Raw genomic sequence first — 13,657 nt, forward strand, 5'->3', positions numbered from 1 at the left:
TTTTTTTTTCAAAATTGAGTCCGGAGTGGATTCAGCTGCAATCATTGGGTTTAGTGTTTAGTGTCGAAGTAACCATCTCTGCAGTCCAGGATAGGAAATAAGGTTTTGGAGCGTTGAAATTATGTAGTGAAGGAAATTATATAGAGAAAAAAGAGGACATGGTGCAGTTAAAAAAGTAAAAAATGGAAATTTAGTAGAGGTGTGGAGTTTCTAGCCTTGTTTACTGAGCACAGATGCCAGAAAAAGCATCAAACGTACAGGGTGAGTCAAAAGTTGTAGGACACCCTTTTATTTCAGAAGTGAAAAGGAAAAGTAATGATAGTCAAAAGTCAAAATGATATATCTGAATAACCCAGCAAGTATTTTTCCCACTTAAGGCGCACCGAATTATAAGGTGTATTATGCAACACTGGTAAGATGTAGTAAAACATTATAAAAAAAAAGTACTTACCTTTGATGAATAGCACACCTCCGCTCTCCTACAGCGTTCTGAGATCCAGAAATGTTAATAGTTTGTCCAAACACCCTTCAGAATGGGTGACACGGGGCATCATTTGACCCGATAAATCGCTTTTTATTACCTGTGTCACCCAGTCTGAAGGGCTTTTGGACAAACTGTTGAAATTTCTAGATCTCAGAACGCCGTGGGAGAACGGAGGTGTGCTATTCATCAAAGGTAAGTACTTTTTTTCATGTTTTACTACAACAAAAGTCCATTTTACACCAGAGTTCTCCTTTAAATAGTCAACAAACAAATATAGGTTGTCAAAATGACCCCAAACATAAAAGATGTTAGTAAATTTAGTAAAGGTAACAGGAGGGTTAATTCACCCTTCTTCAAGTTTTTTTTTTTTTTTATGTAATGATCCATTAATAGGACTTGAACTTCCCTCCCTGTGTGAAGAACCCTTCAGCAAGCAGATAAAGGACAGTTGAAGAACTTGACTACCCCTCCCACCCCCACTACTTCCCCCTAAGCCACAATGTCTCTGGGTATCTGATCCCTTGGCACGTGTGTCTTAGCAGTTGAAGCCTCAGCAGCAGCTGTAGCAGTTCTTCCACACAGCTCCTGAAACACAGCGTGTACGGGTAGATCAGAGTCTGATCAGAGTCTGAGAGTCTGAGATCAGACACTTCTAAAGACTCTTCTCTCTGTGGACAGTCTGGTGCTGTGGAACCGGTGCTGTACTGGACATGCAGCTCCGGAGGCTTTAAGCTTTCAGTAAAGCTGGAGGAGGAGGATTAGTTGGGGGACTGGAGGCGCATGGCTGCCCGGCTGAGGCTGAGGCCTGTGTGTGCGCTGAGAGAACACAGCAGAGGACATTCAGCCTAAAGTGAAGGCAGACTCTTATTGGACTAATGGGCTTTGAGGTGGTGACAGAGAAGCGGGTCTCTCGCTGGTACTTTGGTGGTCTTTCTTCATGTGCTGCTGCCTGCTGTACCCACCCTTTGGATCTTATAAAGGTAAGGGAGTTGATAAAAAGATAAAAAGGAATCAGAAGAGACCTGGTCTTCCTCCACTGCTATAAGTGCTTTCAATAACAGATTGACCCAGGGAATAGGAGATGATTGGAGATATTGGGTGAATGTGGTTAAACCTGACCTTGACCTCTAGTTCTGGCTTCGTATGTGGTGGTTTTATATTGTGCACTACCTGTAGTTTAAGTGTCTATTTCTAATGAACTTGTCATTTAAATATATGCAAACTAGTCGTACTTATTCTAAGAGAACAGAGGAAAACTATTCTTAGTTAATTAAAGTCTGTATGTCTGTATTATTTTGTTTCTAAACTAAAACAGAAGCATTTCTGACTGAAGAAAGGATAAAATATTGTGTCTAATGGTACTAATGTGCTGGAATGAGCATCCCTGCTAAGCCTAGTATACATTATTCTAAAATCTGGGGTGACAGGTAGCTTTTATCTGGAGTTCTTCCGGCCACGCGAGTGGCTGGTGGAGCAATGGAGACTTCAGAAGGGGAACCTTGAATTCATCCGCTCTGAAAGAAGACTGCCCAGTTTATCACACCCGCCCAGTTAAAAAAATTATTCCTACACATGTTCGGTGCAATTACCCATTCTCACCAGAGAGGGCCCTAAATCCCAAAACTTACAGACAATTCGCTTTAACTAGCACATAGAATGAAGGATGGAGTAATGTAAGGGACTGTCTAAAAAGCGCACACATTGAATGGTTGTTATGTCATGTTTAGCTAAAAAAAAAAGAAGCAAGAGGATTCTAGCTTGAACTAATACGTTCACTAATAGATACTCTTCAGAAGTCTTCACACTCTAATTAATTTAGTTGAACCGCCTTTAGCTTTGATTGTGACACACATTCACTGTGGCATTGTTTTGATAAGCTTCTGCAATGTTACAAGATTTATTTCGATCCACTGTCGCATTAATTTTTCACCAAGTTCTTGCAGCAGCATTGATGATGGTAGAGTCTGACCACTGCACAAAGCAGCTCTTCTCCATCCAGCACATCCCAAATATTCTCAATGAGGTTAAGATCTGGACTCTGTGGTGAACTCTTTCAATCCATGTGTGAAAATGATAAATGATGATCTCATTCTCCCTGAACCCTGAACTCTTTCACAATTCCAGCCCCATGAATCCTGCCATTGTCATCTTGGAATATGCTCTGTGCCATCAGGGAAGAAACAAATAAATCCATTGATGGAATAACCTGGTCTATATTCAGTATATTTAGGTAGTCAGCTGACCTCATTCTTTCAGCACATACTGTTGCTGAACCTAAACCTGCAGACCAACTGCAGCATCAACCATCAACCCCACATCATTTACTTACTTAAATTCAGGTGGAAACTTTTGTTTGTAGCCAGGTAGTTTATGTTATGACTCAGTTTGAGAGATCTTGCTGTGTCTGACCTGCTGGGTGTCTGAAAGCCTCTTTCTCTCTCTCTGTAGGTTCATTTGCAGACTCAGCAGGAGGTGAAGATGAGGATGACGGGCATGGCTCTGCGTGTGGTGCGGAGCGATGGCGTCCTCGCTCTCTACAGCGGCCTCAGTGCCTCCATGTGCCGACAGGTTAGCTCACTGCTGAGAGAAACTCATATCTGTTAGGTGTAGAATGAGGCCTGGAAATGAAACTGGTACTGTCGTCAGAAAGATTTGAAGTTTTGTTCTACACTCTGGGTGATTATGGGATGGTTTGGGTCAACTTTAGAAAGAGCCTAAGTGAGTTGAGAGGGTGTCAGACTCATACCTTGGTTAGGTGGACCTTGGTCAAGTTGTGAAACATGCTTTTGGTTTAAAATTTAATCAGCAGTCTTCCTGACCTGACGTGTTCTTTCTTGGTTTTCCAGCTGACGTACTCGATGACCCGTTTTGCCATTTATGAAACAGTACGAGACATGGTGGCCGATGGGAATCATGGACCCATGCCCTTTTACCAAAAAGTCTTACTGGCTTCATTTGGAGGTATACACACTGAGGACATCTAGGAATTTTTCTTTTGGTATTTGTGCACTTAAAATCCTTTAATGTTCCCAAAAATCAACAGTGCACCTTATAATCCAGTGCGCCTTATGTATGAATTCTACCATTCAGGTATTAAGGAGCAGATAAGCTACTCCGCTGAGGTACAGCGTTATAAAGAAGTTTCAGTGAAGTTTCTCCAGCAGCAAGGCTGGAGCATTATTACCATTAGCTGCTAACTGCAGCGCTAGCTCTTTCACCATTCAGATGCGAGTGTATCGGACTGTAGTCCGTTAAAATAAGCTACGTAGGACGAACCGCTCTCTAATAGCGCCCTGGCTTATTAGAACACTCAGGGTTCCTCAGTGTAGCTCTATTGGGCAGCGTTTACTAGCGCTTAGTCCTGCTACTGCTAACTGCGCTTAAATATTGGAAACCTAAGCTTACTCTATGGAATAAACAGAAACGCTTTACTCACCCAAATAAACAGTTTTCAGGAGAGAAATCTGTGTAAATTTATATCCTTCCCCATTATAAAGGAAACATGGAAACACCCTTGTTCCTTACTAGTGTCACTTATAAGCCAGGTGCACCTTGTGTATGAAAGTAGAAAAGAAAATAGAGGTTTATTAATAGTGCGCCTTATAATACATAATTTGCACAGGCAAATAAAGTTTATTTTACAAAGTATACTGACATACAGATTAAGAGAGGTAAAAATTTAAGTATAGAGAGAAAAAAACTTTAAGTACACTAGTATTGTATTTAAATATACAACTTTTTCACAAAGGGACCCCAGACATCCCAACTTTTAATTGGAAAGTGCAGCAGGCCTGGAATACAGAAATAGATGTATATTAATAAATTAATTTAAGCTGAGCAGACAAAACATAAAATATCTCAGGGTCATTAGGTTTTTTTTTTTTTTTTGCATTTTTGCGTACTGTCCCATTATTTTCTGATTTGGGGTAATTGAATCAATCACATTGTGTTGCTAATAAGTAAGAGTTGGAGGAGGAGGAGTTGAGTACTAAAAGGTAACCAAAACATGATCAAAACAGAACTTTAAATGCATTCATCACATAATCATTAAAGTGATTTTAAATCATTTTGATTTATATAATATAACACCGCTGAAATTTACACTCACCCTGTCCACTAGTGACATGGAAAGCTGTTTGAGAAGCTTATCTGTTGACCGGCATGGGAAAGGGGATGATATCTATTATACTATTAAGAGTTAAAAACATATCAATATTAAACCTGTGCATTAAATATTATTCCAACTGAGATAATATCAGAATAGTACAAATAATTAAGACATGTCTATATGTCTTAATATGTGCAGGACTCATAGGGGGCTTTATTGGGACTCCTGCAGACATGGTGAACGTCAGGTCAGATGATTCTTTTTCTTGTTCTTTTTTGGCTGAAGATATCTGGATCTGTCTTCTCTGTAATCATTCGTTTTTTTCCTGTTTGAACAGAATGCAGAATGATGTGAAGCTGCCACCAGAACTGAGGAGAAGGTATGTGTGAGTCAAAAACATCTTTACAGTGAACGGATTTTTAATCAGTGGTTCATTTAAACAAGCTTTGTTTTAGCAATCTGGATAGCAATAGCTTTTTACTGCATAGTTTACAGCAGCTTAACCTTCTTTATTAAGATTTTTTTTTTTTTAGATTTAACCCATTCTACTCCAAAAATGTGTACTTTTTGGGTTCACATTATTACAAGTACTTAATTGACTAATGGGACATCATTTGATCAGTGTGTACAGTAATGTGTAGTATCTGAGCATCTTGTCTGTCTTCCAGCTATGCCCACGCTCTCGATGGAGTCATCCGTGTGTGGAGAGAAGGTTAGTGTTAATAAAAAATAATTTCGAAAAGAGGTAATCATAAGGTATTGCTTTATTCTATTTCTATAATGATAAATAATCAGAATTTATTATATATATACGCTGATATTTCATGTGATGCCCAAAACACACCCATGATTAATTAGTAAGAATTAGTACATGCCAAGTGTACTTTTCCTGTCGTTACAATAGCAAAGACATACTAACATGCCCTAAATCCAGCTGCATGCAGTGCACGGTTGAAGACTCGCCTATAGATCTAAAAAGATCCATAATTTTAAAGCTAAAATAAAATGGTAGGAAGTTTTTACCTATTTATTTTTTGGGGGAATTAATTTAATTAATCTAATATGTCCAACCCAAAGCTGTCTCTGTTCTTGCAGAAGGAATAAGAAAGCTATTCTCTGGCGCTTCAATGGCATCCAGCAGAGGAGCTCTCGTCAGTGTCGGACAGGTAGGCCTATATTCAATACTATAAACATAAAATAATAAAAATAAATTACCAATATATATGTAGCTACAAACCAAGCATCATTAAAACCTGTTTTTTCTTATCTAGCTCTCTTGCTATGACCAAGCCAAGCAGCTGGTGTTGGGAACTGGCATCCTGACTGACAATATTGCTACCCACTTCATTGCCAGCTTTATTGCGGTGAGTCACCCCGGTCTTACACCTGCAATCTTTTCATCTTCTGCCCCAAACACCTCCGAGTGCTCTTTAAATTGACCTGTTTCTGTAGAACAGCAGGCTGAAGCCCAGCTACAGTGGAGTTAGCTTTGCTTCTGGGGTCTGCATTTTACGTAATTATGTAATTATGACAAGACACGAAAAAACAAGCATGGAGAAATCACTTATTTTTTTTACTATTGTAAGTTATTTTATATTTTAACCCTAGTGGTGTTCGGGTCTGCAGGACCCGTTTTCATTTTTCATCAAATGATACTAAAAAAATATTTTTTCTATCTCAAACTCACTGGCATTTGGCTCATTTTTTGCGAAAAACATCTATCAAAACACATTTTCGATAAACACACACTGTACACCCCCCCCCCCCACACACACACACATTTATATTACATACAGTATGTTTGGCCAAGGGCTAATAAACATTGCTTCATTTGTAAATTTGAAACTAAACTAATTTTCTACTCATATCTTGAGTTTAATTCATTTTCTTTTACATTTTATTAAAAAACTAATAAAAAAAAGAGTAGCACTTTTTGAAAGAAATGTAACATAAGAAAGGTAAAGGGCAAATATTAACCATGTAAGCTGTGTTTATATTGCTCGCAATTTAGGTGAAGCAAGCATGTGTAAAGCATTTTAATGTAAAATTGCTTAATTCTGCTGAATTAAATACAAGTAACAAAGTAAACGAGTAACAAAAATATGAACACCTCACAAGGGTTAATAATAATATAATAGACATTTTATTCTGGACAATCTGTGCTTGTTTGGAGAAATTACAAAAATCATTGAAGAACCTCCTTAAGCAAATCTGATCCATATAAGACTTTATTTTGTCATTTGCCTTTAATAACCAAACTCTCTCCAACAGGGAGGATGTGCCACTGTCCTCTGCCAGCCGATGGATGTGGTGAAGACCCGGTTGATGAATTCCAAAGGAGAGTATCGGGTAAGAGCATTTGGGATTGACTCCTCCTCAGGCCTTAATTTTGTAATCGGGGCCATGAAACCAGGCATGAGGGCAATTAACCATTTTTAAAGTTAGTTAGTAGGTACTTAAGAACAATATTTTGAAGCCTTTATGAGCAAGAGTGGAGAGACACACAGTCCAAACTGCTTGAGGTCTAGTGTGAAGTTTCCACCAATCAGTGATTAGTGGTTTGGAGAGACATGTCATCTGCTGGTGTTGATCCACTGTGTTTTATCAAGTCTAAAGTCACTTTTAAAAGTTTTTCAACTTTCCTAAACATTTATGGAGATGCAGATTTCATTTTCCAGCAGGATTTGGCACACAGCCCACACTGACAAAAATACCAATTGGTCATTTTCTGAGATACAGATTTTTGGGTTTTCATAATCATCATCAATAAAAGAAATAAACGCTTTTAATAGATCATTCTGTGTATAATACATCTATATAATATAGGAGTTTCACATTTTGAACTGAATTAGTGAAATAAAGCAACTTTTCAATGATAGACATTTTTTTTGAGATGCACCTGCACTTTGAAACCAATAAAACATTAAATAACAGCATAAAAAGCACACCATAAATCAGACATAAGCCCTGTCTGGATGGAATTAGTTTCTTAGGGGGTCCTGAGGTAATTTTCTCTTTTATGAGGGTCCTCTGTGATTTTATTCCTGTTCGGAACGACCATGTGTGTGTTTTTCTCAGACGTCGTCCTAATGTTTTTCACTAAACTCTGTGGTCCTCAGGTAATTTTAGCCTAGTCCAGGCACACATGTCTGAGTTTTGTCGCCTCACGTTTAATAAAAAAGCTTTTTGTCCACTGCCACGCACCTTAATAATTACACTTTGGGCTCACGTTTCACACAAGATATTGACGAATGTCTGAATGTCATTATTCTGATGGTTGTCAAATCACATGGAACCAATGTTCGCATTTGTCTCTGTTGTTCCCATCCTAGGGGGTGATGCACTGTCTGACGGATACAGCCACGCTTGGACCGCAAGCTTTCTACAAGGTGAAAAAGCACTTTCCACTTTTCAAAAGTAGCCTGACAACATTTCAAAGTGTTTATTGCTGCCCATCTATCACATTTCAAACCATACCAGTTCTGCTGTGTTTGAAAGGAAATACGTTTTCAGTTCACTATTCTTCTTCTTATTTCTCTTACTTTCTTTTACTTTTCTCTCTCTCTCTACCTCTGTAGGGCCTCGTTCCAGCCGGGATTCGTCTGATCCCACACACAGTGCTCACTTTCATCTTTCTGGAGCAGCTGCGTTTGTACTTTGGTATCAGAGTGATCACTTCAACGTGAGTGAAAGGAGCAATCATCGTGCGCCTCTTGTTTTCCTCGCTCGGCCTGAATCTCCATGTAAGGAGCAGCTCCTTAGAAGCAGCTGTGACCGGATTACAGATTCGAGTGAAAATGAAAACCTGCCAGGAAAACGAATCGTTCGAGACTAAGTGAGAGACTCTTAGTATCGTCAGCTGAAGCTGAGAGTTTCACTGAACTGTGCCACTCTAACTGTGCCAGCATTCAAATGCCTTTACCTCTGTTCTTTTTTCTAAAGTGATGGGAACGTTTTGAGGACATACACTACCTATCAAAAGTGTTTTTAGAACACCAATATTTTTTTAGTTGTCCAGTAGCAGTGCTGTATGACACAGACAAGCTGCTTTTTGCTTTTAATTTTTTTTTCATCTTATCAATGACTTTATTACTGCAACTCACCTGTCAGATCTCTAATTGTTCTCTTTACTGCTGAAACTGAGACTTCAAGAGAGTTCAATCATGTTAAGCTGAGCTAAAGGCTAAAGGTGCTGTTGCCATGTGGGTCAGCCAGACGTGACTCTTCCTGTAGCAGTTTTCTCCAGTTTCCACAAGTCCACAAGACCTTTCTCTAGCTTCATTTATTATTTCTCTAAAGAAAATACTTTTACCATATTTTTTTGCACTATAAGGCACAGCAAATTATAATGCCCACTATTAATAAACGTCTATTTTGTGGCAGACACTCAGGTTACAGTCCAATATATTCAATATATTAATCATATATGTGTCCCTAATACAAATATGATTGAGAATATATATGTCTAAACCTTTGAATGGTACTGTGTATATATATATATATATATATAAATATATATACGATGGATGTGGTGAAGACCCAGTTGATGAATTCCAAAGGAGAGTATCGGGTAAGAGCATTTGGGATTTTCTTGAATTTCACATTGTGAACTAAATTACTGAAATAAAGTAACTTTTTTTTTTTTAAGTTTTTGACATGTACATGTACTTTGAAACCAATAAAACATTAAATAACAGCATAAAAAGCACACCATAACTCAGACATATGCCCTGTCTGGATGGAATTAGTTTCTCAGGGGGTCCTGAGGTAATTTCCTCTTTTATGGGGGTCCTTTGTGATTTTATTACTTTTCGGAACGACTGTGTGTGTGTTTCTCTCAGGCGTTCTCTGAGAAAATTACAGGCTGAATTATCTACTGTTTTTCTCTGAACTCCGTGGTCCTCCAGTAATTTTAGTCTTGTCCAGACGCACATCTTTTTTGTCGCCTCCTGTTTAATAAAATAGCTGCTTGTCCACTGCCACGCACCTTAAAAATGACACTTGTCATGTGACCGACTAAAATGCCCTAAAACTTACTGGTCCTCACTGTTTTTTCAACTGCAGTGCAGGAGTTTTATCACTGAGTAAAATTGTGAATTATTTTTCATATATATATGGTAGACACTCAGGTTACAGTCCAATATATTCAGTATATTAATTCGATATGTGTCCCTAATACAAATAAAGAACAAATATGAATATATATGTTCTATATATGAATAGAATATATATGTCTAAATCTTTGAATGGTACTGTGTATATATATATATATATGTGTGTGTAATAATTTTATGCCTTTATATGTATTCAGGTAACGATAATTACTATCACAGGGATAGTGACCAGAGTTGCAATTCCCAGAAAGTAACCAGCAGGGGGCAGTGCTACACTGTACACTAGTGGGAGTGGTTATAAATGGCTGCTGGTTCAGTAGTCTTCTCCAGTCTTACTTTAAACCAGGTCTTGGAAGAACAGACCACATTCAGCTGCTGCAGGGTTGATTACTGTCATTGCTGGTCAGTTGATTGAGGTGTGTTGGTGTTTGTTCAGGCTGGTTCTTTGTGTGTAATTTTAACGCCCACTGAGGGACTGTGTTCACACCAGCAACTGTGCTTATTTCTCTGGATCATTTTTTTACCTGAGTGAAATGCTCATGACCAGGGTCATTTCAAGCCATTTTTTGGGGCCCCAGGCAAAATGGAACCCAAGAACTTGACAGATGCACCTGATGCTCATTCTCACTCGTTCTCTTTCTCACATCGTGCAAATGCCGTTTTGGAAATGAAAAACTAAAAGAGGAAATCACTTTGACTGAACATACATTTATTTTATTTCACCTTCTATTTATTTTTAGTGCTCTAAAATGCTGCTTGCTGATGGAGACGCGAGAGCACGCCTTAATCTTGGTCAAAAATGTAATAACATTATAATAAATAGTGTCGGATTAAGTGTAGTTTAAACAGCAAATTAATAGTATAAAACACACTATAACCACCATCCTTTATAACCATGTAAAACTTAGTTCAGTTAAGATGAGTAAGGACATGACATCTTTTTTTTTTATATCATTTCATTTCTATTTTTTTTTTCATTTTCTCCCCAATTTCTCCCCAAGGCCAACTCATTAGGACTCCCCCATAACTAGTGATGCCCCAACACCAGGAGAGTGAAGACTAGCACATGCCACCTCCGACACCTCCGATATGAAGTCAGACTCCACCTCTTTTCCAACTGCTGCTGATGCAGTATTGCAGAGTATGATTACAGCGCGCTTGGAGGAAGAAAGCGCAGCGACTTGGTTCTGATACATCAGCTCACAGACGCAGCCTTGTGCTGATCGATATCACCTTTTGGAGTGATGTGGGGAGAGAGCGCCATCTACTGTACCCACCCAGAAAGAGCAAGACCAATTGTGCTCTCTCAGGGCTCTGGCAGCTGATGGCAAGCTACTTAAACAGGATTCGAACTGGCGATCTTCTAATCACAGTGTCAGCGCCTAGCCCGCTGGACCACTCGGAACCCACAAGGACATGACAAATTAATCAAATATTGTCAAATATAAAAGATAGTTTGAAATTTTGGTTTGTTGTTTCCATGGTTTGAAAATAAAACTAATGTGAGTTATTCAGTAGCTAGCTTTAGCCATTCTAGTGTTAAAGACAGTGAACAGTTGGTGTGCACGGATACTGCTGAACATGTTCCAGTCTGGTTTTATTGTTCTGTCAGTAACTAGTCGAAGAGACCCCTTGTGAGGGATCCTGATAACAGTGTCGTTTGACTTTCTTGCATTGACCCTCACAGAATTTTTACGGCATCTCACACAGTTTGTCGACACCCTTCTTTCTTACTAGTGTTGCATAAAATGCGCCTTATAATCTGATAAGGCTCTTATGTTTAAGAATATACCAGAAAACAGACATTCATTGATAGTGAGCCTAATAGTCTGTAAAATATGGTACAGTATAGTCCAAAAGTTTGGACACACCTTCTCTTTTTAAATGCATTTTCTTTTTTTTATGACTATTTACATTGTAAATGTTAAAATTCTCACTGAAGGCATCAAAACTATGAATGAACACATGTAGAGTTTTATGTACTTAACAAAAAATGACCTGTCCTCCACAGTCACCGGACCTGAACCCAATCCAGATTTGAGGTTTGGGGTGAGCTGGAGTGAAGAAGGCAAATGGGCAACAAGTGCTAATAAACACCTCTGGGAACTCCTTCCTTCCTTCAGGACTGTTGGAAAACTTTTCATTTCAGGTGACCACCTCTTAATGAAGGTCATTGAGAGAATGATGCCAAGAGTGTGCAAAGCCAAAGCAGTAATCAGAGCAAAGGGTGGCTATTTTGAAGACACTAGAATATAAAACATGTTTTCAGTTATTTCACCTTTCTTTTTTTGTTAAATAAATGAAACTCCACATGTGTTCATTCATAGTTTTGATTTTTGCCTTCAGTGAGAATCTACAATGTAAATAGTCATGAGAATAAAGAAAACGCATTGAAATTGAAAAAGAGAAGTTTAATCCAGAGATTTTTTGGCCATATTAACCACCATTTTTGCCGTTGTCCTCTGTAAGCCTGTGTGATAATTAGAACTCATTCGGTTCTGTAAAGGCTAGAGGCCCGAGCTGTGCTCCAATTATAAAGGAACAGTATATCACACCCCCCGAGAGCCTCATTATTATTGTTCTATTTGTTTGTTCTCATATAAAGTTCATTCCCAAGCTTTGCTCTGTCTCCTATATATAGAGATCCACAGCAGTGTTTTGACTGCGCTCCTCCGAGTCCCATTGAAATGTCTTCAGCCTGTTCATCAGATCTTCATCCAGCGCGTTTTCCCACCCGTTTCTCACGCTGTACGAAGCTGTGAAAAGGGGATATCACACGCTTCATGCTGCACATCTCTTGGCGGGTGCTATATACACACACTTAGTGCTGTGTTCACCACAGATATGCTGTGTTAACTGAATTATTACACTTCTGCCTCACTAAACCAAACACTGAGTCTTGTGAGGCCTGCGGCCAGTGGAATCATTTTAAAAGCTCTTTAAAAAATCTCTCCGTTTTCAAAAACACAACCAGTTTAGCCCAAAGTTAGTCAGCTTCATTATCAGACTCAGTGTTTGTTGTCTAAAAAAAAAGAAGAAATCACTGTATTTTAATAAACTATGATTAATAAGAAAAATAGCCCCAAAAAAAGCAGAGCTGATTACATTTTATGCATCTTTCTCTCTATACGATCTGCATTATCTTGTGTTGACCACATGAAATAATCTGTTCTTTCTCTTCTCAATTTTAATATTAAAAGTTGATGAGGATTTGTGGTTTAGTAAGATGAAAACGTAAGTTATTAAGCAGGTTGAGAGGATTTTAAACAGATTTCAAGTAAAATACATCTTTTTAAGACTCATAAATTCTAGAGGGTTGTTGACAAGTTATTGAAATTGATAGAGATAGTCCATCCTAGATGCCTCCGAACCTAGAGAAAGCAATTCTGCCACAATTGTGACTATAAGGCGCATTTAAAATCCTTTAATTTTCTTCAAATATTGATAGTGCACCTTATATATGAATTCTAGTTGTGCTTATACTGACCTTGAACCAATTTTATATGGTACACATATGGCTCACCCCTGCCAGGAAAAGCACCCTCTCTCGGGAGCACTTACTGTAATTTGAAAACTGATATGATCTGCAGACATTAGTTTATTAGTTTATTTAGCGGTGCTAAGCACCCAAAAAACACATTTGAGGCCCACAAAACATTTGAGGACGGGTTTGTCTGTCATATCCAAAATAGAATAATTTAGATTCAAATCAGCCACACAAATTGTTAACTGTTAAGCACAAACGTGTTACTTTTTTTTGTTTACATATTTGTATCAAAAAATCCTCCCACAGCTAAAAGTGGAACGCTACGTTAAACACAATATGGATTTCAGGGCATTTGCTTACACTGAGCAATGAAATCCCATCATTTATTTTCACCTTATTCTCTTACCTGAACCTAAACTTGCTCTTTACTTGGGACAGACAAAGTAAGATCTATGACTGACTGG

General features: G+C 38.4%; 1 protein-coding gene across 1 annotated transcript; it reads left to right on the forward strand.

The window, feature by feature from the left end:
• The first annotated feature begins 985 nt into the window (after positions 1–985).
• On the forward strand, positions 986–9,032 carry slc25a10a (solute carrier family 25 member 10a). Its single transcript, XM_007229017.4, has 11 exons — positions 986–1,464; positions 2,933–3,052; positions 3,331–3,445; positions 4,791–4,839; positions 4,930–4,971; positions 5,261–5,304; positions 5,688–5,758; positions 5,864–5,956; positions 6,864–6,941; positions 7,925–7,981; positions 8,171–9,032. Exons 1-11 carry the CDS (start codon positions 1,360–1,362, stop codon positions 8,276–8,278), a joined length of 882 nt encoding a protein of 293 aa, XP_007229079.1. The 5' UTR covers positions 986–1,359; the 3' UTR covers positions 8,279–9,032.
• The last annotated feature ends 4,625 nt before the right edge of the window (positions 9,033–13,657 follow it).

Source organism: Astyanax mexicanus, chromosome 3, assembly GCF_023375975.1.
Source record: "Astyanax mexicanus isolate ESR-SI-001 chromosome 3, AstMex3_surface, whole genome shotgun sequence".
NCBI classification, from domain to species: domain Eukaryota; kingdom Metazoa; phylum Chordata; class Actinopteri; order Characiformes; family Acestrorhamphidae; genus Astyanax; species Astyanax mexicanus.